Source organism: Aethalodelphis obliquidens, unplaced genomic scaffold (assembly GCF_003676395.1).
Source record: "Aethalodelphis obliquidens isolate GAN/ISIS:26980383/991018 unplaced genomic scaffold, ASM367639v1 scaffold24, whole genome shotgun sequence".
Lineage (NCBI taxonomy): Eukaryota > Metazoa > Chordata > Mammalia > Artiodactyla > Delphinidae > Aethalodelphis > Aethalodelphis obliquidens.
In genome coordinates, this window is record NW_020837968.1 from 23,693,577 (window position 1) to 23,720,684 (window position 27,108).

General features: G+C 37.9%; 2 protein-coding genes across 20 annotated transcripts in view; one reads left to right on the plus strand and one right to left on the minus strand.

The window, feature by feature from the left end:
- SDCCAG8 (SHH signaling and ciliogenesis regulator SDCCAG8) overlaps positions 1 to 12,941 on the minus strand; it is a 261,979-nt gene extending 249,038 nt beyond the window's left edge. For 5 of the 7 annotated variants that reach the window (XR_003436163.1, XM_027122445.1, XM_027122443.1 and 2 more), the window contains exon 1: positions 12,711 to 12,909. Coding sequence is in view for 6 of the 7 variants with exons in the window: in XM_027122445.1 (XP_026978246.1) it covers positions 12,711 to 12,777 (67 nt within the window). In the remaining variant the exon portion in view is untranslated. Of the gene's footprint in view, positions 1 to 12,710 lie in introns of all 7 variants that reach the window. The other 2 variants (XM_027122442.1, XM_027122446.1) reach the window with 2 other exon arrangements.
- Positions 12,942 to 13,241: 300 nt separating this feature from the next.
- Positions 13,242 to 27,108, plus strand: part of CEP170 (centrosomal protein 170) — a 147,111-nt gene continuing 133,244 nt past the window's right edge. For 3 of the 13 annotated variants that reach the window (XM_027122433.1, XM_027122439.1, XM_027122440.1), the window contains exon 1: positions 13,540 to 13,886. The gene's annotated coding sequence lies outside the window, so the exon portion shown is untranslated. Of the gene's footprint in view, positions 13,887 to 14,585; positions 14,770 to 27,108 lie in introns of all 13 variants that reach the window. The other 10 variants (XM_027122430.1, XM_027122428.1, XM_027122435.1 and 7 more) reach the window with 7 other exon arrangements.

The following is a 27,108-nucleotide window of genomic DNA, read 5'->3' on the forward strand; positions in this document are numbered from 1 at the left end:
TAGCTTCTGCTTCTACCTTCTCGGAACTCTGGTTTTTGTAAACCCCAAGCCAAACAAAGTAGGAAATCTGGCTACCTTGCTGGAGAGATTGTGAAGAGGCCATGTGGAAAGGAAAGCCCCTGAGACCACCACAGGGAGAAGGAGAGAAGCCCAGCCCCACTAACAGCCCAGTGGTCTCCTGATGACTCCAGCGCCAGAGGCCATCCACCTACAATGGCATGAAAGACACCCAAAAACTGCCCAGCTTGAGTCCAATTAACCCACAGATCTGTGAGAGATACTACAAATGCTTTTCTTTGTTGCTTCCTGCCATCAAGCTTTAGAGTGTCTTGTTAAGCAGCAATAGATAACTGAAATAATAATTCTGTGAAATATTTACCCAAAAACATCTTCAGCAAAGGATCGAAGTCTTACATTAATAACAGAACTATACTAATATAGTAATATTATACTGTACTATATGTTAATACTATACTATAATAATATACTAATGACACTGGTGATGACATTACTAATAATTCTACCCCATTTTATGGATATTTTACATGTATGACAACTGGAGAACCAGGCAATCAATTGGTAATTTCATTAATTAAAGTCCAGTTACTTCTTCAGGTTTAAACTTGTTATTTCTGCTAATCTCTTATGATTAAATTCCCCAGTTCCAATCTAGAAAACATTAACTATAACAAAAAAATGTTCCTTGTACATTAGAGCTGAAACCCAGATTTCACTCATCATTTTCAAATTTTGACATCTGTATTTGAAAGTTATTTTTAATTCATAAATTTACCAAATATTTACATATATCTAACATAGAAATTTATGTTAGAAAAAGATGAATTCCTATGCAAGTTCATGTATAGCTATTATCTATTTCATATGGATTCTATCTAAATAATTCTTAAGATTTTCAGAGGAGATCTTTTTTTTGCGGTACGCGGGCCTCTCACTGCTGTGGCCTCTCCCGCTGCGGTGCACAAGCTCCGAACGCGCAGGCTCAGCGGCCATGGCTCACGGGCCCAGCGGCTCCGCGGCATATGGGATCTTCCCGGACCAGGGCATGAACCCGTGACCCCTGCATCGGCAGGCAGACTCTCAACCACTGCGCCACCAGGGAAGCCCAGAGGAGATCTTTTTCTAAGTAAAAACTTTCTCTAATTCAGAGCAACACATAACAATGATGCCAATGAAGTTCTCTCTTTCTTCTGACCAAGGCCCTTCCTTGACAATTATATCTATTTCGTCTTGTGTACTCAGGAGAAAAAGCTCCTATTCCTTGTTACCTACATGGGAACCCTAAAAAAGCTATAAAACAGCTATCTTTTCATTACCAATCATGGATGGAAATATATTTATAAACATATATTCTACAGGACCTTGAAACATAGATTATACTTCCTCCAAGCTCATTAATTTAAGTTTGAAACCAGAAAAAAATAACCATAACTTAATAGAAAAAAAATATTCTCTATCTTACAAAATCTCTAATATAGGTTCTCTGCTTACAGCAACTCATTTTCTACCTTGATTAAACTAAAGAAAGCAGGTCTTTTAGGTCAGGGTTCAACAGTGAAATTCTACTACTAACTACACAAGAGACCCAGGGAATTTACCACTACAATTTTCTCCACGTCAATCATGTTTCCACGCAGACCTTTCTCTGACTGGAATTTGGAATTGATAACTAACCAAGCCTGGTCTCCTTTTACTCCTCATGAGTTTAAAGAGTCCAGATAAGATGCATTCCTGGTTTTAGTAAAATGAGAAGCAGCAAAAATAGTTTTTCAATAACTCAGTATTTTCTAAAGAGACTTGTTAAAAAGGAAAATCAAAGTGTTACTTGATAAGCAATTTAGTTCACAGAACATTAGACTTAATGCACTGAAATCTATGAATAAAGCACTTATCCTTACTGCATCCATTAAAAGGAAAGAGAGGGTTTGAATTACACTATAAGTGTGCTCTGTGGAGCCATCAAATGACTTCATCTATAAGACAAAGGATAATTATTTATTTATACCTAATCCGACTAAAAGCTAATAAGTGATATTAGGAAAAGGAAAGGAAATCTGAAAAAAATTGTGTAGTTGTAAATCCTTATAGGTAGACTTCTTTCATTAACTTACAATGATGGCAGAGCTTTATGAGCGCATTTAATCCCTTTCCTAATATTGTTTAATCTTTTAGAATTTTTAACATTCAAAGACCATGTGTTAAATTGCACTATGAAAATAGTATTATGTGAAATAGTAATATATTGAACTCAACAACCATCCCAAAGAAAAGTGATTACACAAGGTTAGGGGTTTTTTGCAACGAGTGACTTTAGTTGTTAGTATCAGAGATGAAGACAAGGAATTTCTAAGAACTGTGTCTTAAAACTAAAACTAAGGAGGTAAGTGATATTTTAAAGTCATTTCAATACTACATTTCTAAACATGGTCCATGTTTTTCAAATATATACATACTAACATAATTATACACTGCAACAGACAAACAGAATTAATCCTGAGGAATAACAACACTCAGATCTTTCAAGACAGACAAAACCGCACTTCTCTTCAACTGGAGCCACTGCAACTGAAGGCCCCATAATCCTTATTAAGAACACTGTTCCCCAGATGCAGTTATCTGCTGCTTTCATATAAGGAAACCAGATTAGACAGGAGGTTCCAGTTATGGTTTCCTATCCCACTGTTAATGGGCACAGCTTTATCTGTCTATAAATGAGAGATGGAAAGAATACTCATTTCCTCTTCTCTCCTGAGAGGACAGTAAGACATTTCACAATACATCCTGGTTTCTTCTCTCCAGCACCAACTATGGGCTGAATATAAACTTAATTACATTCTGCTAATTTTGGGGGGTTTTTGTTCTTCTTTCTCTAACGGCTTTAGGTGTAAGGTTAGGCTGTTTATTTGAGATTTTTCTTGTTTCTTGAGGTAGGATTGTATTGCTATAAACTTCCCTCTTAAAACTGCTTTTGCTGCATCCCATAGGTTTTGGGTTGGTTTGGGTTTTGTATTCATTGTCATTTGTTTCTAGGTATTTTTGATTTCCTCTTTGATTTCTTCTAGTAGCGTATTGTTTAGCCTCCATGTGTTTGTATTTTTTACAGTTTTTTTTTCCTGTAATTGATATCTAGTCTCATAGCGTTGTGGTTGCAAAAGATACTTGATATGATTTAAATTTTCTTAAATTTACCAAGGTTTAATTTGTGACCCAAGATATGATCTATCCTGGAGAATGTTCCATGAGCACTTGAGAAGAAAGTACATTCTGTTGTTTTGGATGGAATGTCCTATAAACTACCAATGGCATTTTTCACAGAAGTAGAACAAAAAATTTCACAATTTGTACAGAAACATGAAAGACCCCGAAGAGCCAGAGCAATCTTGAGAAAGAAACACAGAGCTGGAGGAATCAGGCTCCCTGACTTCAGACTATGCTACAAAGCTACAGTAATCAAGACAGTATGGTACTGGCACAAAAACAGAAATATAGATCAACGGAACAGGATAGAAAGCCCAGAGATAAACCCACACACATATAGTCACCTTATTTTTGATAAAGGAGGCAAGAATATACAATGGAGAAAAGACAACCTCTCCAATAAGTGGTGTTGGGCAAACTGGACAGCTACATGTAAAAGAATGAAATTAGAACACTCCCTAACACTGTATACAAAAATAAACTCAAAATGGATTAAAGACCTAAATGCAAGGCCAGACACTATAAAACTCTTAGAGGAAAACATAGGCAGAACACTCTATGACATAAATCACAGCAAGATCCTTTTTGACGCACCTCCTAGAGAAATGGAAATAAAAATAAACAAATGGGACCTAATGAAACCTAAAAGCTTTTGCACAGCAAAGGAAACCATAAACAAGACAAAAAGACAACCCCCAGAATGGGGGAAAATATTTGTAAATGAAGCAACTGACAAAGGATTAATCTCCAAAATATGCAAGCAGCTCATGCAGCTCAATATCAAAAAAACAACCCATCCAAAAATGGGCAGAAGACCTAAATAGGCATTTCTCCAAAGAAGATATACAGATCGCCAACAAACACATGAAAGGATGCTCAACATCACTAGTCATTAGAGAAATGTAAATCAAAACTACAATGAGGTATCACCTCACACTGGTCAGAATGGCCATCATCAAAAAATTTACAAACAATAAATGCTGGAGAGGGTGTGGAGAAAAGGGAACCCTCTTGCACTGTTGGTGGGAATGTTAATTGATACAGCCAGTATGGAGAACAGTATGGATGTTCCTTAAAAAACTATAAATAGAACTACCATATGACCCAGCAATCTCACTACTGGGCATATACCCTGAGAAAACCATAATTCAAAAGGAGTCATGTATCACAATGTTCATTGCAGCTCTATTTACAATAGCCAGGACATGGAAGCAAACTAAGTGTCCATCAACAGATGAATGGATAAAGAAGATGTGGCACATATATACAATGGAATATTACTCAGCCACAAAAAGAAACGAAACTGAGTTACTTGTAGTGAGGTGGATGGACCTAGAATCTGTCATACAGAGTGAAGTAGGTCAGAAAGAGAAAAACAAATACTGTATGCTAACACATATATATGGAATCTAAAAAAAAAAAAAAGGTTCTGAAGAACCTAGGGGCAGGACAGGAATAAAGATGCAGATGTAGAGAATGGACTTGAGGACATGGGAGGGAGAAGGGTAAGCTGGGATGAAGTGAGAGAGTGACATGGACATATATACACTACCAAATGTAAAATAGATAGCTAGTGGGAAGCAGCCACATAGCACAGGGAAATCAGCTCAGTGCTTTGTGACCACCTAGAGAGGTGGGATAGGGAGGGTGGGAGGGAGGCGATATGTGGATATATGTATAGCTGATTCACTTTGTTATAAAGCAGAAACTAACACACCATTGTAAAGCAATTATACTCCAATAAAGATGTTAAATAAAAGAGGCATGTTTTTTATAACAGAGCTGCATTAAAAAAAAAAAGAACATGTGGCACATATATACAATGGAATATTACTCAGACATAAAAAGGAACAAAATTGAACTATGTGTAGTGAGGTAGATGGACCTAGAGCATGCCATACAAAATGAAGTAAGTCAGAAAGAGAAAAACAAATACCATATGTTAACACATATATGTGGAATCTAAAAAAAAAAAAAAAAGGTTCTGATGAACCTAGGGGCAGGACAGGAATAAAGACACAGACATAGAGAATGGACTTGACATGGGGAGTGGAAAGGGTAAGCTGGGGCAAAGTGAGAGAGTGGCATATATACACTACCAAATGTAAAATAGATAGCTAGTGGCAAGCAGCCGCATAGCACAGGGAGATCAGCTCGGTGCTTTGTGACCACCTAGGGGGGTGGGATAGGGAGGGTGGGAGGGAGACGCAAGAGGGAAGGGATATGGTCATATATGTATACGTATAGCTGATTCACTTTGTTATACAGCAGAAACTAACACAACAATGTAAAGCAATAATACTCTAATAAAGATGTTAGGGAAGAAAAAAAACAGTGGCCAAGGGAAAAAGAGAAGAGGGTTTTTAATTAGAAAAATATGGATTCAGGGGGTGGGTGTGTGGGCAAGATGGACAAAGAGGGTCAAAAGGTACAAATTTCCAGTTATAAAATAAACTATGTCCTGGGATATAATGTGCAGCATGGTGACTATCATTAATAATACTGTGTTGTACATGTGAAGGGTAAATCTCAAATGTTCTCATCACAAGAAAAGCAATAATTAAAAAATTAAACTTAATTAAGAATACAAACACAAATACAACCTCTGAGTCCTACAGGATCATATGAACATAAATGTAAATAAATACTATTTCTGCTGGTCCACTATCCAAATATCAATCAATACAATGAGCACTGAAAAGGTTATTAAGCTGTTGACTGCCGAGAAATTTAAGTCTGTTTTATTCATTTTTGTAACCCAGTTGCTCTAGTTTCTAACTCCTAGCTCAACACTGAGCCTCTCTTCATCAAGATGCTTTTGAACAAAAGGGAAATATGTCCCTGTCTAGGAAGGATCATCACTTATATACATACTGTGCATTACTGATGTCTACATTCTCCATCTGTACTGGGAGATGTGAACAAGAATTATCCTGGTGACAGGGAGGCGGAACCACACCCAGTGAAGTGCTCAGCTGTCTCTGAGAAAACATGCAATGAACCATATCTCCCTAGGCCGAGCATGAGACGAGCCACAGTTCTTAAAGCACACTTAGACCAGGACAGACAAGCAGAAAAATGAAACCATGGCAAGATAAGAGACACATGTGTCTGTCCACACTTGACTGGGCCTCAGGTAGTTCAGAAGATTGTTGTCACTGTTTACTAGGGAACTGACAGGTAGTATGACCAAGATATAAACAGCATAATCCAAAATCAGAGAAAAAGAGCTTTGTAAATGGCAATTATAATAATGAAAGAGATTAAAAGTAGTGTGCAGAAACTACAAAATCTCAAAAAAATACTATCATAAGACTCTAAAAGCTGGAAAATGTGAAAATGGTTGGTGCCAGGAGTGAAAGATAATCCGAACAAGAATGTAAACATCTTAAGAGAGCAGTGTCTAGAAGATCATTAATGATAGATGGATGCTGGCAAATCAAGATTGACAACATGCATTATGAGGGATACACCTGGTATTTTTTTGGCACCAACTGAGAGGACTTATGCACCTGTCACTTTCCTGATAAAGAAGTAATCCTAGCCAGACTGGCAGAACTTAGGTAAAATTATCAGCCAATACAATCTGTACCCTTAATAGTAATTATTCTCATGTATGATTCTCACAAAGTAAATGTTATGAGCAATGCCTTGCTACTTCTAGATCATGGTTCTCAATCTTAGCACTATTGAAATTTGGACCTGATAATTCTTGACTGTAAGGTGATGTGTTGTGTTTGTATAGCAGCGTCCCTGGCCTCTACCCACTAGATGCCAGTAGACTCCTCCCTGCCAGTTGTGACAACCAAAACTGCCTCTGGACATTACCAGATGTTTCCTGGATGGAAAAAAAGTCACCCTGGTTGATAACTGCTGGTTTAGATTAATAAAACAAGATAGCCCCTGTTCGGTTTTAAAGAGAGACTTCCCACATTGCTACATTGTAACTACAGGCACCTCCTGATGAAAAGTGGTCAGGATAGTGAGCCATCCTGCCACTGTGGTAGGCAGTGCACAACCCATGGCAATCACTACCATGAGGCAGTTTTGATCCAGGTATCTGGAGTTGTTATATCTACTGTAATTAAAAACTTGAAATTCATATTTAGTTTCATTTTGTTTCCAGGCCTAATACATGAAGCAATAGTTGTACTCTAAGGCCATATTTCAGAGCTACTTTAGGTGATCATTCCTTTAAATATTCCAGTGGGCTTTGATGAAGCTCTCCCATAATCAAGGTTGCTTTAGCAAGTACACAAGCGCATGTCAAGGTACTTTCCCTACCTTTTGATCCTCAAAGGAGTAGCACTAAGTGAAAAGGTGGAAAACCTTAGCAAAAACTGGTGAAATGATCAGAGTTTAAGTCTTTTAAAAATCCCAAGAGTTAATATAATTATTCTCAGTATCTCAAAAGCTTGAGAACAACTTCATCTCTTTTTTCTGTCCAAACATGGCCAACATGTGAAAATGCCCTTACAATCTCATAACACTGAACCACTGTTTTGGTTCTACATTATTTCAGGATGACTATTTACTTGTAAAACACCCTTTTGGGGCTGCTAAATCCTGTCTTTTGCCTATTTTACCTCATTATTAGTAGGGAAGAAAAAATGGAATTCTACTAGCTTTTTGCTATTCTGGTAGAAGAAATGGTCATAAAAGTTAAAACTACTAAAAGCTATATAAGTATATAAAACAAAAAAGGAATATATGTAATTTAAATTTTATCAGCAAAAAAGTAAACTCAAATGTTTACAAACTTCATTTGCATTACCAATCCTTATTTATTAATAGCCAATAGTTCAATTTCTTTAATTTTTAGAAAAGAGAGATATGTTTCAGTCTGCGCTAAAACACCAAAATAATTTTCTCATTTTATAATAAATGCTTCCAGAGCCTTTATTACGTTGTTGCCTCAATGAGGCTGATAGTTAAACACATAAGCAAACATTAGCTATAGAGAATATGTGTGTGTGCATAAATATATACTATATATGGCAAAGAATATTTTAAAATTTTAGAAAACATTTAAGAAAAGAAAAAAACAAAAAGAAGAAGAAATACAAGTTTGATGAGTAAAACTGAGAAAAAGAGGAACTTTTACTTAAGTAGTTATACACAGGTTTTCTTAAGTCTGCCAAAGGTCCTGATGATATCACTTCTGGTTAATTCAGTGACCAAATTATTGACTAGTAAGATTAACACTGCTTTCCACAGATGTGAGTCCTTCTGTGGAATGAAAAAAACACTTTGTATGAATTGGAAAGATGCTCTATATTTTACTTGTGTACAATTGGCCCATCAATTTTATCTTCAGTTTTATCAAACTAGATCAACTTACAAAGAAAAGGATCACTCCCCCCAATTTTATATTTTCTTCCCATATTCAACCTCTCACTTTCTATGAACCTAGTTCCTTACTCTCATTTGTATATGAAAGAAACAGAACCATTATCATTCATGTGTTCCAATCCAGTGTTGATAGAAGGGACATTACAGATCCAGGGGTAGTGCCTGAAGGCGAACCAAGCTCTCATGTGTTTTGCTTGACCCACACAGTATAGGACAAAGGGAAAAGAATAAGAGAAAGTGAAGTGAAAAAAGAGGGAGGGAGCAAGAAAGTACCTGGAATGTTTTTAGAAAAAGCATAAAATGCCCAGTTTGGCCAGAGCCTCACCATTCCCTAGTGTCTTCCACTGACTCCACCACATATTTTGTCATCTGCTTGACTCCTAAAGGCAATAATTCTCCACCTAGTCCAAACTTTTCATATTCCAGATGAGGAAACAAGAATCCAAGAACAGTTTATTAACTTGCCTAAGGTAACATAGATGGTTATTAGAAAAGCAACAGTAAGAGTTGTAACTTGGATCCTAGTTCCACATTCTCTTCTTTGAATCTATCATACTCTTCCACAAATTCAATCTAGAGCCTAAAACACCAAAATGTTGAAAGAAAAAGGAGGAATCAGCATATAAAATGTATATAGAAAGTAAATGATGTATTCCTGTCTCGGTATAAGTTTGTTCCATTTCTTTATGCCCACCCAATCAAAGGTGGCCAGGAAGTTGAAGAATAGGTGAGTCATGTATACAGGTATAAAACTGTATCCATAGCTAACACTGCAGAAATAGACAAAACGTGATTCAGTTATTAAGGCTGGGACACTGAATTTCTAACAAGTTCTCTCCTTCTTTCTAACATCATATCCCTACATTCAAGTGTACAAAATTGAAAACAGCCTGAATTTCCTGTTATTCTGGTTTTCCTGACCCTTTCTTGGCTATAAATTAGTTTATTTTATACCTCATGACCTTGCACTATGATGTGTTGAATTTAAATTAGAGGAGGGGTACTTGCTATTCTGCCCAGTTATCAATATAATTCTGTGCGTCTTGAATTTTAGATGCCGAAAGAGTGAATGAACACCTAACCATATTGCCAGAAGACCTTCCAAGTCACTTCTGGTTCTAGATTAAACTCTGTGACTCCCAGGATACCTGGTATGCCCACTTTATACCACATTGAAAACTTTCAGATCATCTACTATGTAGGAATAATATTACAGATCTGTGGGGCAATGAAGTTTTCTAGTTTTTCTGCCAGATCTCTTACTTTGAAGAAGTCTTTCAACCACTCCAATTCTTACAGTGGGGGAATAGACAATCCAAAGCAGGAGTTATCCTTAGAGGGTGACTACATCTGAAAGGTGCCAGGGAAAGAATAAGAGGTGAGTGTAGAGCCTGCAGATGGGCTCTCTATTTCCATGGCTGCTCTAGGGTCATCAGACTCAAGGAGAGGCAAGAATTCCTCTTAAGTTTTAAAAGCAAGAAAGCAACATTGACTCTGCTTTTCACATCAGAACTTCAAATTCTTCATATACTATAATAGTACCAAAAATTGTGTTTAAAGTAAAGAAATGAGGAAAAGCTATAAAAAAAATGAGAGACTATCATGGGAAAATTATAAAAGCATTTTGCATTTTAATATGCCCACTTCCTTGCTAAATACAACTGAAAGAATTAGTAATGATTACATGTACAGTTATTTAGAAACCAGAGGAATAACTTGTGAGGAAAGACCAAGAATACCTATTACCTCTTCTTTAAGCATGAACTAGACAAGTCATTTTGGGGAGGTAATGGTGGATAGACAAGACCCAAACAAAAGAACTTTAAATTGCATTTTATCTGCCTGCATAGTACCACAATTCTCAAGTTATTAGGCACAAAACGCTTAAAATAATGAAATTTCATATACAAAATAATGCCACCATACTGTGTTTATTCAGAAACACACATTTTGACGTTAAAGGGAATTATCCTATCTAAGAGTGGTAATTTATACGTGTGAAGTGAAGAACTTCTGATCGTGCTTCATTTCAATATTAGTTCTGTTTTGTTTCCTTCCATAAGCTATTATATAAACTAAATAAACCTGAAAATTAAAATGCTACTTAATAAACAATAAAATAAGTCCTGAAAACCCATGAAAAATTTCAAGTTTCATTTCTTGATTCATTGTTAAAACTATCACTAAAAATTAATAAAAAACAAACTAACTTTTTTCTCTGCTTTATTTGCTCTTGATTATAAATGTTTTCACTACTTTATATTGTTATAACAGTAAATTTTAAATTTATTTTAAAATGAATTATCTTTGAATAAAAACTCTTCACTATAATTACTGAAAGCAGTATCGTGGGTATTAAATATAGTACTATAACATTAGTTTGAAATTAACTACTGCATCAAGTCTAATATTAAATAGCCTCTAATACTTAAGTAAAGATTCAAATTAAGGTTAAAGGAGGAGAAGCACTAGGAGAAACATAATGGAAAACAAGATTTTTTTACCGACCTCAAAAATTAAATGCCACTGGTATTATTGCACACAGTATTTTTCTTGCTTTCAAATGAAAAGTTACAAGTGGTTATTTCTGTATCTAACAGCTCTTGAAACCTCAGGAGGCTGATGAAGGTATTCATTCAGACCAATTATTTTATTCTTGCAGTTTGAATACTGAGAATGTTGACAGTTTGTAACACTGTTGACAGATGGAAACAATAAATAATAACCCTTTCAAAGTCTAGACTCACTAGAAGATAAATTTGCTAATCAAACAATAAATAATAGCCCTTTCAAAATCTAGACTCAGTAGAAGATAAATTTTCTAATCTCCTTGAAAAATCTTCACTTTGCTACAAGTACCAATTATAAATAGCAGCTAACATTTAATGAGTGCGTATGTGCCAAACACTGATCTTTACCCTTCTTTTTTATCATAGTAATCTGTAATTATTTTGTTTACCGTGCTTCACTGCATTAATCCAGAGGCTCCCTGAGGACAGTCACTTTGTCTAGTTCCTTACGGTATCCCCAGCATTTGGTATGTCTAACATATAGTAGGCACTAAATTAATAAATGAGTCAGTGCTTTAAATGCTTTAAATATTTTTTAAGCTGTTGGTCATGGCCTAAATGGTTAAGAAAATGCAAAAGAACAGAAAGTAGGGTGAATTACATCTAGTAGAATAAATATTCTTTAATGAAACTTTTCTTTTAGTCTATATGTCTATGCCCCATACAAAATACATTTCTTATTTATGGCTAAGATTAAAAAAAAAAGCCTGAAAATCATTGCTTTATGTGAATTATTTTATTTGCTCCTCACAAGAACCCTGCAGACAATATCATAACTTCTACTTTAAAATAAGAGAAATGAGGTTTCTAGATGTTATATATGATGTTCAAGATGATAGAGCTATCTACAAGTATATCACTTCTTCAGCTACTCATAGGGTACTATAGTAATAAAATCTGAATTAACTAAAAAAAGTTTCAGTAATAGTTAATTGTAATATAATAAAGAAAAACATAGGCTTTTAAGGCAGACAGGTCTGACTGAATTTAATACCTGGCTCTGCCACTAACTAGCTATGTTGGCTTTGGCCTAACTTAACCTCTTTGCACCTCTATTTCCCCATGTCTAGAAGAGGGACATTCATAAGATTGTAAGTTTTAAGTGATTTAATGTATGTAAATAGCCTAGACCACTAAATAGAACCTGTTGTGATTAAAATAATTATTAGTGGGTTTTTTTCCTGGTCCAATAAATCACATTCAATCCACTACACCATAATCTGAATGTGTAAATAGAGCGCATCAGGAATTTACTGGATTATAAAGAGAAGTATGGGAACTGGGCAAAACTGGCATTGAGCCGTCCAAGAGTTTCTGCCGGCGCCGGGTAAAAAAAGATGCCCAAGAAAAGATCAGGCAGTTGGTTCAGGTAACTATGGGAATCAAGGGAAACAACGTTGCTTAAACGTAAAAACAAACACAACTATTTAATCTTTCCACAGCAACATCCATCTTCTTCCTCTGCGTTCTGGCTAGGGCCGAACCAAGGTGTTAGGAAACGCCCCTGGTCAGCTCCCGTCCATTAGGCCCTGCTATCAAGGGGCTAGGGCACAGAGGTTCCGAGCAACTCACCCCGGAGACTCCGTTGATACTGCCCCAGAATCTCCTCCAGGGCAGAGTTCTCCGGGGACTTCGCCATGAACACACTCGGGGCCCAGAGATGGGAGTTGCGTGGGGAAGTGTCCAGTGTTCTCCCCTCGGAGTGCAAGAGGCCTCAGCCCCCGGAAAGGGCCCACCGACTTCCTGCTGCTGCTGTCACTGGGGAGCACAGAACCCCGTACTGAGCTCTCCAGCCTCTTCCCACCCACGGGCCCTCGTGGTGGACGTCGGAAGTTGTAGTCCACAGTGTCCGGGCTTACAGTGTCGAAGCTCCTAAGAGCACTCCCAATGAAACTACAATTCCCAGAGGGCAACGCGCTCCAAGCTCAAGCTTTGGCGGTTTGGCGGCAAGTTCCGGTTGCCAAGAGACTCCTTGGAGGCTCCGCCCATTTCTGTAGCCCAGCCAGGCTTAGTCCTGCCTTCAACCCATCCTGCTGTCTGGACCACCTAACTGACAGAAAGGGCTCACTGAAAGCCTTTACTCTTCTAAATTCGCTTATATGCTGTTGATCCTTGAGCCTTCTCAAGAACGCAAATAACAAGCTCAACACCCTTCAGCCGCAACATCTGCCAACACGGCGAAATAAATTCTCAAGAAAAAGAAGCTCTGAATCTCCCAAACAGCGTAGATCGTGAAGGCGGCTGACACTACCAATCTTAGCACGCCCAGCGACCCGACCACAGCTTGGAGTTGGCGCACTGCCGGCTGGGAACTGTAGTCCTTGCCGGTTGCGGTCCCAGCTAAAGCCCGGGTCCTCTTCATTGTTGAAGCTGGTCTTTGGTATACGCCTGCGTAGTCGGCAGCTGGAGAGGCCTGTGGGTGAGACCCCCCCCCACCCCGCACAACCCCTTTTCATTGTCTGTGCTTGGCGCTTGCGCAGTAGGAGTTCGCTGGGACTGGGTCGGACCAGGGGTAGGGCTGGGCTCCTCGCCCTCTCCCCGGGCGCCTGCGCACTGGGCGGCCGCTCCTTGCCGTTACCGCTATGTGCGGAGCGTGTGCGGAATAACGTTATTGCCCAGCGGCGCCGAGGGGCCGAGAGCTCGACCGCGGCGGCGGCGACGACGACAGGGTGGGGGAGGACGCTTGCGAGAGACTCACGGGACGCGGTGCGCCCCGCCCCCCCGTCCGGTCCCTCTCAGCAGTGAGGGGTAAGTGATGCGCTCCGATGCCGTCGCCTCCGCCTTTCCACATCCTTCTTTTCGGGTTTGCAGCGGGGGCTCGGGCGCGGCCCGCGGCGGGAGGGGTTGAGGGCCGGCGGCGAGGGGCGCTTCCCTGAGGCTTCGCGTGCCGCCCCCGCCCCGGACCTGGGACTCGGCGGGGGCACCCCTCCCCCCCACCGCCCCCCAACCCTGCGTCCCCGGGCCCTGCGTCCCGGCTTCCCCTGCAAGTGTCCACGTATTGAGTCGTCTCTGGCTCTCCTGGCTTTGTGCAGCCCCCTCCGCCCCAGCAGTTTGCAGGGGTGCGGGCGGAGCAGCGGAGGGAATGGCTACGCTGCTACTGGAGAAGGGGTTTTCCCGATCGGAGCAGCTCCCAATGTCGTTTCTTTTTGTGTGGTTGGTTTTGGTTTGGGGTGGTCCGGCGAGGAGCCTTTCGGACGCGGTGGGAGGGCGTGGAAGACGTGGTGTCACGCACCCGCCAGGCGACAGCACCCGCTCAGGCTGTGGCTCTGTAGTAACCCGGGGGAGGAGAGAGTAGCTTCCTGTCGACTTCATTGTCCTGAAATTCAAATGTGGGCTTTGGTATGGGTCCCTTCATTTTATGTAAGGAAAAGAAAAATTAGCAGCTGCCTAACAAGGGGCGGGAAGATGTGGGATTTGTACCCTAAGTCATAGTATCTGTTTTTTTAGTGTTTAGCAGAGTTTTACTTGGAGAATGTAAGCTCCTGGAAGACAAGGACAGTACCTGTCCAAGCATTGCCAAGGTGATCCATATAAAATTACTAGCTCACGATGAAGAATGGACCAGGAAGGGCCTGACGACGAAGCTGTTTGTGTAGCAGGAAAATGAACCAGCAGAATGTTTTTTCATAGGGTGGGTAACGCATTCACGTGCCTAAGGGAATAGGTTAGGATACATCTTTACGTTTTGTTTTTTAAGCATTCAAAATCAAACATAGGCCTGGTACATTTCTGTTTCTGAATTTTTTATTCATATTTTTATTCTCTTAATGAAAATTCATCCAGTTGGGAGAAATGTGGTGAAGCAGATAACGTACTTGATTGAAAATGCATCTTTTAAAATGATTTGATTATTAATCTTACAACCGTTTGCTGGCATTAAAACAAGCAAAAGAGAGATTGAAGCCGGATGGGGAGGAGCAGGTGGAGGAATGATGTGAGAGGAGAAAGTGACATTATGAATACGGTATCCAGATCTTCACTGATATAACCCTAGCTGGGTATGCCGCAATGATTTAGGAATTCAGCTCTGGAAATATTACATTGCAAGTTACAAACCATTTTGTATTTTTCTGCCATTGTTTTTTAAAAAGTAAAACCAGTGCTGCTTTTACTTTTTCCTAACTTTGCAAATATTGTAGAATTTTGGTGTTTTAAAACTGAAGAGTCTAAATGCATTTGACAGAGAAAGAGGAAGACATTAAAACTTGGAAAGTTAACTGACTTGGCTGTCCAAGCCAAACTGCTAATGAAAGGCAGAGTCCAATAAAACCAAGGTCTCTTCTGCAATGTGCTCTTTTCAGCTGTGTCCCCTAGTCCCCCTACCCTGTGAAAATTTATGGAAAGCTTCTCTGCATGCTCTTTGAGTTGTCTGTGACAATCAAGTTCATTGATACCTCATAGTTGTATTAGTCTAGTCTTTTTCTTTTGATGTGAAAGTAATAATTCTAATGAAGTGGAACTATAGTTTTATAAATTAACTTACTGATATAGGAAGAGATGTCTTAACATGGGCTTTTCATAAAAATGGAAACTGTTGGAATTTTTTCCCTACTTATCAGTAACCATATTTTAATAATATTTTCTGCTATTCGGTAGTATTTTATAATATGATCAACTCTATAAACTCTGAAAAATGAAATTGCTACATAACAAGAACCCATGAAGTTCAGTTTTCTTCAATTAATGAATTTTATTATTTTCAACTTAAAAAAGCTTACTTTTTGAGGAAAAAATTCATGTTTAACCTTTTTATTAAAATTGAATTTGTGCTCTTTTATTAAGTTGATTTTGCCATAAAGTGCTTTTTTGTTTTCTTATACTTTTTATCCCTTAATTCCACATTGTATTTTAATCGACTTTTTTAAATAGATCTTTATTGGAGTATAATTGCTTCACAATACTGTGTTAGTTTCTGTTGTACAACAAAGTGAATCAGCCATATGCATACATACATCCCCATATCCCCTCCCTCTTGAGCCTCATTCCCACCCTCCCTATCCCACCTCTGTAGGTCATTGCAAAGCACCAAGCTGATCTCCCTGCGCTATGCTGCTGCTTCCCACCGGCTAACTATTTTACATTCAGTAGTGTATATATGTCGATGCTACTCTCACTTTGCCCCAGCTTTGCCCTCCTGCCCCCACTCCCCCGTGTCCTCAAGTTCATTTTCTATGTCTGCATCTTCATTCCTGCCCTGCCACTAGGTTCATCAGTACCATTTTTTTTTTTTTTTTTTAGATTCCGTATATATGTGTTAGCATATGGTATTTGTTTTTCTCTTTCTGACTTACTTCACTCTGTATGACAGATTCTAGGTCCGTCCACCTCACTACAAATAACTCAATTTCATTTCTTTTTATGGCAGAGTAATATTACAATGTATATATGTGCCACATCTTCTATATCCATTCATCTGTCGATGGGCATTTAGGTTGGTCCCACATCCTGGCTGTTGTACATAGTGCTGCAGTGAACAGTGTGGTACATGTCTCTTTTTTGTTTGTTTTTAAAATTTATTTATTTTATTTTATTTTTGGCTGTGTTGGGTCTTCATTTCTGTGCGAGGGCTTTCTCTAGTTGCTGCGAGCGGGGGCCACTCTTCATCGCGGTGCGCGGGCCTCTCACTGTCGCGGAGCACATGCTGCAGACACGCAGGCTCAGTAGTTGCTCCATGGCATGTGGGATCTTCCCAGACCAGGGCTCGAACCCGTGTCCCCTGCATTGGCAGGCAGATTCTCAATCACTGCACCACCAGGGAAGCCCACATGTCTCTTTTTGAATTATGGTTTTCTCGGGGTGTATGCCCAGTAATGGGATTGCTGGGTCATATGGTAGTTCTATTTTTAGTTTTGTTTTTTTTTTTGCTGTACACGGGCCTCTCACTGTCGTGGCCTCTCCCATTGTGGAACACAGGCTCCGGACACACAGGCTCAGCGGCCATGGCTCACGGGCCTACCCGCTCCACAGCATGTGGGATCCTCCCGGACCGGGGCACGAACCCGTGTCCCCTGCATCGGCAGGCGGACTCTCAACCACTGCGCCACCAGGGAAGCCCTTTAGTTGTATTTTAATAGACTTTTAAAAAAAGAATTAGTATATTTCTTAAATTTCAATTTACTTAAAAAATAATCTGTAATTCACCATGTGGAATTATATTAAATCAAACTTGAAATGTATTTTACTGTTAAATTTCATGGTGTGCTAAAATTACTTTGTATGGAAGTAAATAACCGTCTACATGTTTTCCAACTTTAAAAAAATTATCATGCGTTATGTCTATTAATGTAAATATCAAGGTGCTTTTAAAAATTCTATGCTTAGGGATTTATTTGTTATAAGTATCAGTTTGTTGTTTCATTTTATCACTTAAAAAACCAAAATAAACTAGTTTTATTGGGCTTCCCTGGTGACACAGTGGTTGAGAGTCCGCCTGCCGATGCAGGGGACACGGATTCGTGCCCTGGTCTGGGAGGATCCCACATGCCGCGGAGCGGTTGGGCCCGTGAGCCATGGCCGCTGAGCCTGTGCGTCCGGAGCGTGTGCTCCGCAATGGGAGAGGCCACAACAGTGAGAGGCCTGCGTACTGCAAAAAACAAACAAACAAACAAAACTAGTTTTATTGTTGCATCTGATATCATTCATCTAGTACTGAATACTGTATCTGTTTGAACTTGTCAACATGTTTTTTATTCAACAAAATTCTGTAGTGATTTGTTTTTTCTTTATCATGAACATTGGGGGGTTAAGCAGTACACTGTTATAATAGATATCTAACAGCATGATATTAAATTGCCAACTAAAATATCTGTATAGTTGTCAATTATTTTGCAAGTATAAGAAAAAAAGGAATTACATACCATACGAAAAATTCTGGTGGGTAGATAATATTGGCTGGAGCATTAAGTGTTGATATGTTTCAGTAAGAAATGGGTTTCATCTAATGGGGAGAAACCTCAGACTATTTTTATTTCATAAACTTTTGTTAATAACCAAGATTTCTAATAGCTACCCTTGGTGAAATGGGTCTTTATTTACTCAGATATTTCTTGAGGGAAGTGCTCACCAATGAGGTAGCCAGTGTGGGCTATCTAAAAGAGTAAGAAAACATCTGTCTGGTAGTAGGCTTGCTTAAACTGGATATATAGTCCAGTTTAGTTGAAATGATTATGCAACAGTATAATTTTTTTGCCAAAACGAATGACATAGTTGACATGTACTAAAAGTAAACCCCACTTTTGTGTCAAAGGTAGAAAGGAAATCAACAAAAGCAAGGTTATAAAAATTTCTTTCATCCAGTAGAGATTATGTGAAGCATAGAAGTGGAAATGAATCCTAAGTGTGCATTGCTTAGGTTTGAAAAGCAAAGAACGAGACAGCAGAGAGTAAGTCCTTATTTAAGTATATAAATGGCTAATAAATAATAGAAAATATTATCCTTTGGAACATAATATTTACTGAATAAGTGAGTAATATCTACTGTGTATTAAGCACTTACTAAGTGCCAGACATTGTGTGTGTCTATGCATAATTCATGCAGCAGTTGTGTAAGTAAGGTATTATTTTACACTTAAAGTTGAGAATACTTGAGGTCCAGAGTTAGTGAATAATTTTGCCTCTCTGTCACACATTATTAAGTGGTAAAGCCTATAACTGAACCTTTGTCTTTTTGACTAAAGCCAAAATTCTTTCCACTCATATTTTTCAGTAAGTTATAAAAGGCAACATTTATTCCCTTCTAATTCACAAAAGTTTAGAATTAGAGGAGACTTTAGAAATCATCTCAAACAATGTGCTGCTTACTACTAATATCCCTGAGATCTTATTGAGTCCAGCTTTTCCATGAGAAACACTTGCATGAAAAAATGGGCGTAGGATGGTAATTTCGCTTTTGAAAAATGTAATAGAAAGATTTTACTAAACTGAGCTAGTATCTGCTTTACTGTGTAACTTCTTCTATTGGTTGCAGTTCTATCTTTAAGAGTAAGATACAGTAAGGTTTTTCTCAATATATTGGGTCTCTGTTAAGTTCTCCCTCTTCTAAATTAAATACTACAACCCCTACAACTTCATGTGATACAGTTTCCTTTACCTTCCTCATATCTGTCACTAGATACAATCAGTTTTGTCAGTGCTATTCTTTTTTGTTGTGATTCTGTTTCCAGCTTTAGTTCTGCAGTTGTGGTCTGAATGCAGTGTAGTGAAATTACCCCTTTTCTTAATTCAAGCCATACACTTGTGTTTACGGTCTAAAATTTCATTAACTCTAACAACAGTAATGTCTTGCCAGTTCTAAGCAAAAAAAAAGAGAGAAAAATGTTATGTGGCTTTTCAAGTTATATTTATCCAATTCAAGGGATTATTTTTTTTTTTACATTCTGTATTTCTACTTTTCTAATGTTAAAATAACCTTTTTTTATGAAATGATAGTGTTAGTAGGTGGTAAGTTTCTTTAGATATTTGTCTTTGGGTTTTGTTTTCGTGTTTTTACATAAGCAATAAAAAGTTAGTCTTTTGGGACTTCCCTGGTGGCGCAGTGGTTGAGAGTCTGCCTGCCGACACGGGGAGGCGTGGGTTCGTGCCCCGGTCCGGGAGGATCCCACGTGCCACGGAGCGGCTGGGCCAGTGAGCCGTGGCCGCTGGGCCTGTGCGTCCGGAGCCTGTGCTCCGCAACGGGAGAGGCCACCTTTGTTGTTTCCTATTTTGTTTTTTGAAAAATTTGTCTGGAAATCACTGGTGTAGGCAACATAAACCCGCATCTTTTGTATGTTAAGATCTTTCCCATTCTGTATATACATGTAGATGATGTTTTTTAAGCAATATGTACCTTTAACCCTTTTAAATATCATCTACTTGAGTGTAGTTAAAAGTTGAGATCTTTTTTAAAATTTTATTATTTTTGGCTGTGTTGGGTCTTCGTTGCTGCGCACAGGCTTTCTCTAGTTGTGGCGAGTGGGGGTTACTCTTTGTTGTGATGCGTGGGCTTCTCATTGCGGTGGCTTCTCTTGTTGCGGAGCACGGACTCTAGAGCGCAGGCTCAGTAGTTGTGGCGCACGGGCTTAGTTGCTCCGTGGCATGTGGGATCTTCCCGGACCAGGGCTCGAGCCTGTGTCCCCTGCTTTGGCAAGCGGATTCTTAACCACTGCGCCACCAGGGAAGTCCTTGAAACCTTCTTAAATAATGATGCTGTCATCCAAGGGATTAGCTTCTCTTCCTGGCTTTTTGACATTTATAAATTTAACAAGCAAGCCCTCTTATGTCTTCATCTTGTGCATGTATTGGATATAGCCAAGGACATACCATGCAAATTTATAAATAGAATAAAAGTTACATAAATTAAGTATGCTGGAGGAAAAAGGTGACAAAAAGATACCGAAAACCATTTCAATGCTTTGTTTTTAGTTAAGGAGAAAATCATTATATTCTCTAATACTAAGGGAGTTGGTTGAAGCTTACTGTCTGGTGGAGATGTGGATAATTATATAATTATATTATATGAAGTCAAGTAAGCGTAGATGCTGTGAGTAAAAATGAATTAGGTAAAGGGATAGAGAGTGGTGGACTGCTATTTTTTATTTATTTTTAAATAGTCATTCAAATAACACATTAAAATTGTTCAAAAAAAACAAACAATATTTTAAAAACAAACAATGTGAAAAATCCTCCCACCCATCTACCTTATCTGCTGAGTTAATAGGTAACTTTCATGTATCTTTCCAGTGAATTTGTTTTCAATTTAAGTAAATACAGTATATATTTTTAACCTACTTACCTCTTTTTACACTAAAGATAGCCTCTTTATACAAAAAAGAGGCATCTAGAGAGCTACTATTTTAGTGACTGGTTAGGGAATACCACTCTTTGAGGTGTCATTTAGCAGAGACTTATGTAAGGAAGCACACCATGTAGATATCTGGTTGGAGAGTGCTCTGGTCCTGGACAGGAATGGGATGAATGAATTCAGAGAACAAAGAGGCCACTGGCTGGATATGAGCAAGAGGAAGGAAGAATAGGAGGAAACGAGGTTCGATAGAGATTGTATTGGTTGACTTTATTTAAAATGCCTTGGGAGTTCATTGGAGTGTTTTGAGAAGGGGAGACTAACTTTTTATTGCTTATGTAAAAACACGGAAACAAAACCCGAAGACAAATATCTAAAGAAACTTACCACCTACTAACTCTATCATTTCATAAAAAAAGTTTAACATTAGAAAAGTAGAAATACAGAATGTAAAAAAAATAATAATCCCTTGAATTGGATAAAAGAAAAAAATCCCTTGAATTGGACAAAAGAATTGGCTTACATTTTTAAAATATGGTTCTGGCTGTTTTGTGGATAATAGACTGGAGGGGAACAAAATGGGAACAGGGAGATGAGTTAAGAGACTATTGGAATACCTTAAACTGAGGTGTTAATGGTTTAGGCTAGAGTGATAGTGTTGGAGATAGTGAAGGTTATTAGGTTCTGGTTTTAAAAAATCAAGAGTTTTGGACATGTTAGGTTTGAAATGTCTATTAAATGTCCAAGTGGAGATAATCAAGTAGGCAGCTGAATATTCAAGTCTAGATTTCACAGGAGAGGTTGGGACTGAATATATTTAAATTTTAAGCATCACCAGTAGACCATATTTAAAACTCTAGGACTGGAAGACATCACTTAGGTTGAGAGTTTGAGAGTAATTAGATTAAGAGGTCCAAGAAAGAATTGTACCTGATACTCTCCAATAGTGAAAGCTTAGCAAGAGAGAAGGAGCCATCAAGGATTGAAAAGAGGTGGCCGGTGAGGTAATGAGTGTGGTGTCCCAGAAGACAAGGAAAGGAAGTGTGTTTAGGGACTTCCCTGGCAGTCCAGTGGTCAGGACTCTGCGCTTCCACTGCATGGGGCACAGGTTTGATCCCTGGTTGGGGAACTGAGATCCCACAAGCTGCGAGGTATGGCCAAAATAAAATAAAATAAAGTAAAATTTTTTTAAAAAGTATGTTTAGAGATGAGGAGTGATCACTCAACTATACCACCTTTAATCACTTAAACATTTCTTAAGAAATCAGGTTATATCCTTTTTCCTTGTTAACTATCTCTGAAAACGTTATTATCAGACCTGTCTTTATTCCTTTATTCTCATTTATCAGTGAAGATGTTCTTTTTTTTTTTTGGCTGCGCCATGCGGCTTGCAGGATCTTAGTTCCCCAACCATGGATTGAACCCGGGCCACTGCAGTGCAAGTGCCGAGTCCTAACCACTGGACTGTTAGGGAATTCCCACGATGTTCATTATTATTCTCCCCCAGAAACTACTAAGTCTAAAGCCGTGAACAAAGTTTTACTCACAAACATATTGCTGCTGTTTCTTAGGTCGATGGATGTGGCTGCTTTGCCACTGAGATTTGTACAGGGGAGATGGTTGCTGTTCACTGAGAAGAATTTGCTCTCAGGAATTGCTTCAGAGGCATTAATTGTGTGATCTTGGGCATGTCACATCATTTCAGAAGTTCAGTTTCTTCATCTGTAAAATAAAGCTGGCAGTAGTCCAACTACCTCAGAGGTTTATTTTGTAAAACAAATGAGATAGATATAAAAGACATGAAAGGTATAATTGCACGTAGGGATCCCCTTCCCAGTGCCCCAAGTGTGGTACCACTTGATAGTGTTAGATTTGAAGAAATGTTTTGGTTTGGGTGATGAATAGAAGTATGTTTTCATTCTGACTCTGTAGGAATAGTTTTTTACTTCTTGTGCATTCTGTCCCCATATGCAGTTTTGTACATCATTTTACAATACTCTTGGGGTTGGAGGAAAGGACATGAGGCCAGAAAGAGGCTTTGAAATAATAACTTTCTCCATTCGTAAGCACATCTTTCAATTCTAAGCATAGTGTCTAAATGAGAATGAAGTCAGAAAAAAGTAAGCAGCCTAGCTTACTTTTTTTCCAGGCCAACAAAGAGCATTTTCCTATTTTAACTAGCTTTTTACTGGATAAGAATTTCTCAGATTCAAAGCTTAAGCGTTGATTAGGGGTCTTGAACTCCGGTCAGCGAGCTAGAAACTGATTTCACGAAACAGAGGATAGGGGAAATGAATGTCCTTGATGATGGAGAAGTAAGTATAAAATCTTTATTTTGGTGAAAAAGGAACATTGCAAATAGAGGACTTCCTGTGGTAAGCTTTTTTAGGCAATAGGACTATAATTTCAAACTATCTAGAAAATACCATTAAGTCAGGAAGAACACATTCTTACAATCCTACTAGCTAGTGACACCACTGTTACATATTCTTGTCTATTTTGGTTTAATCTGATAACATTTTATCATGAGATTAAACTTTCATTTTACGAAGCTTATGATTTACTTGCAATTTATGGAAATTAAGGATGTTTTTAAAAATTGTAAACAACCCTATAGTGGACATTTCTAACTGAATTTCTGTGCAAATCAGTATTTTTCTTTCCCACTATTTCAAGAAATGAATTGTGTCAAAGAACATGTAGAGTTCTAAAACCTTTTCTGATTTTCTAACGTACTGATAATACTCCATCCGCCCCCGCCCCACCTCAGTCTGTTGCCAAAGTACACCTCCCTCATTGGGGTATGAAATTGTGTTTCTTCAACGCTTTACCACTGCTGGGTATTACATATCTTTTTAAAATTTTTGCCCAGTTGATAAACTAAAAACCTTATTTAGATTTCTCTTATCAGTAATACATCTGAAAGGCTTTTTAAAAATGCTTATTGGTTATTTTTATTTCTAAAATAAAAGGCTCTTATTTTTAGTGAATAGCTCATCATATTCACTTGTAACTACTTCTTTTTCCAAGATTACCATTTGCCTTTTAAGTTTATGTTATTTTTACCCAGCAAAAATCTTTAACTTGTATATAGGCTAATTTCTTCTTTCCTTTTTCTTACGAAGTAATCCCGCTGCACAGCATTTTATTGAATACATACCTATATTTTTTCTTGTAGAATTTATGATTTGAATTTTTACACGCAAATATGTTAATTTAGCTAAAATATATTTAGGCATATATATAGCCTTTTGTCATGTATTACATAACGCTTCATTATCTATCACAATTTGAAATGTCTTCTTAAATATGCATAGATTTATTTCTGGATCTTTTATTCCATTTGATTGCTGCCTATTCCTGCACTGCTGTATTATTACCACGTATTATAACATAGGTTTATAGTATCTGTTTACAAATGGATACGTTTCTCCTTAGCCTATTCTGGTGTCATAGAATTTACCTAGTTATCCTTGTATGCTTTTTTTTTTTCCCGATGTGTTTTAGGGTTATTTTGTTAAGCTCATTTGAAAAAATCCTTTTGGGATTTTGATTGAGATTAAACTGAGTTTATTGACTTATTTATGATCTAAAAGATGACAAAGAAACTCTCAAACAGGTATTTAAGGCCTTAGTTTTTAATAGTGTTTTCAGGTCTATTCAAGTTTCTACCTGTTTTTGAGTCACTTATGTCATTTTTATCTGCCTGGAAGTTTATTCACTTGAGATTTTCAAATTTAGAAGCCTAAAATTATAGATATAATTATTCTGTAAATTGAAAAGATCACGTCTGTGGTTACACCTTTTTTTCTGGCCGCACCATGAAGCATGCAGGGTCTTAGTTCCCCGATCAGGGACCAGGGATTGAACCCTCACCCACTGCAGTGGAAGTGTGGAGTGTTAACCATTGGACCACCAGGGAAGTCCCGGTTACATCCTTTTACAAAGTTAAATATTTGTGAGGAATGAAGAAAAAAGTCTGCCAGGGGTTTTAGTACTTTTTTTTTTTAAGAATGAGCTTTTGATTTGTCATTTTTGTCTTTATGTTTTTAATTTATTATTTTTAAAAATCTTTAATATTTATCTCTACTAGTTGTCGAATAGTAAGTTTATTTTTATTTTTCAGTTCAGTGGAAAACACTTAAGGCTGTAAATTTTTTTATCAGTACACCTTTGGGTATCTTCCTTAGATTTTACATATATTGGTCTCAGAGTTTTTACTTTTTAAACTATTTATTTCTTTTCACCAGAGTTAATTCGTGAGGTAAGTTTTTGTTTTTAAATACAGGGCCTGTGTGTATGTGATTTATTATTGTTCTTGTGGATTTTTTCCTAGTATTTTTTTAACATCTTTATTGGTGTATAATTGCTTTACAATGGTGTGTTAGTTTCTGCTTTATAACGAAGTGAATCAGCTATACATATACGTATATCCCCATATCTCTTTCCTAGTATTCTTAATGGAAATTCTCAAGCAGGCAGGGAAATTGAAACAGTTTCATAGTGACTACTCATATACCCACCATCTTGATTCTACCATTAATATTATGTTAGTTTTATCACATATGTGGTCATAAATCCATTGTCTATTCGTCAGTCTATGTTACATTTTGATCCATTTCCAAGTAAACTGTAGACATCTGTGTGTGTGTGTGTAAGAAAAGTGTTCTTAAATCATTTGAAATTGTTTCAGTTTTAAGTTTTCTGAATGTGCTTTTGAAATATTTTCTAACAACCACTGTCATATTAAACAAGAGTTTAAAATGAAATATACTGTTTTCTATTCCAGTAGTATTACGGAACTCAATTTTTCTGTAAATAGCTAGCTTACGAAATTGACACTGATGACACTGAGCTATTCCATTCTTGGAGGATGGGTATTCATTGTGTGTATGTTCATCTGTGTGTGTGTGCTTTTGAAGAGGAATGGTAGATAGTTTGGTTTTTGTTTTTGATTAAGCTGAAGAGCTATTGAACAAAACATACACTGTTTCTCTAATCTAGTAATTCTGCCATTTCCTTCAGTTGCAAATCCAGGAGTGAAATATTTCTTGTCAGTTCTACATCTCACTACCTTCCACTTCAACTATTCCCCTACCCTTCACTTATGTGAAAAATTCTGTGTTGGGCTGTTCACTAAAAATAAGAGCCTTTGCTTGCAGTAAGAGAGCACGGTTAGACCCTAAGAATTTAAGTGGTTCATATAACAAATTCCAGAATGTTAAAGATGTACTATATGGAATAGGAATTTAAAAGTTGTAAATTGGAGAGGTGGGAGCAAATAGAGTGCAATTAAATGAAAGGTAAATAAAGTGAAATTTAGAAATTTATTTGGGGAGGGTGGCTTAGGGACAAGAGAATTGGGCTATTCAGTGTCTAGTAATTATTGTTAGTGACATTCAGAACATAATTCATCAATGGAATCTGGCACCTTTTTTGCTAATGGTATTTAGGTTAATTGCAAGTTCGTAACCCTTGCTCCCCAAAGATACGAGGTTTGTATAAGATGGATATTTCATCAAAGAATGCTATCTTGACAACCATTTCTTTCATCTGATTTTCAGGTGTCTGGTTTTGTCACTAGGATTTCTAATCTCTGACTTGTTCTTCCCTTTCTCTCTTTTTCTTGGATACAATTTGTAGTTTTTCCCTCCAGCCTCAGCATTCTAAGTCAAGACATTGTGTATTTCCTGTGCCCTAGTACTTTCTAAATTTCTTTCTCTTTAGTCTTCACAATTATAGCCCATTTCCCCCATCCCTACTCTCCCATGTTGTCAACCCAGTCAGTCCAAGCTGAAGGAGTCTTTCTTTCAGAGGAATTAGAAAATACGTGTTTTCGCGTACACGTTTCATCAGTGATTTATTTAAATAAAGGGAGGTTGCTAGAGAGAGTACCTGGGTGGTTGATACTGCCATTTATCAAGATAGACAAAGCAGGAGGGAGGCAGATTTTGTTCAGAAGATGGAATGATGGAATTTTTTTTTTCAGATTAATTTTGACAGGTGAGTGGGGACTTGGAACTGAAAATGATTTATAAGTAATTAAGGTCTGCATCTTATAAAAGAGGTTTTGACTTGAAACTTACTTAGATGCATGACTTAATGTAATAAACTGTATTTGAAGTCCAGTAGCTTCAAAGAAGGCTCAAAACGAACATGTATTGGGAAGTAACCTCCTAAAAACACAGATTT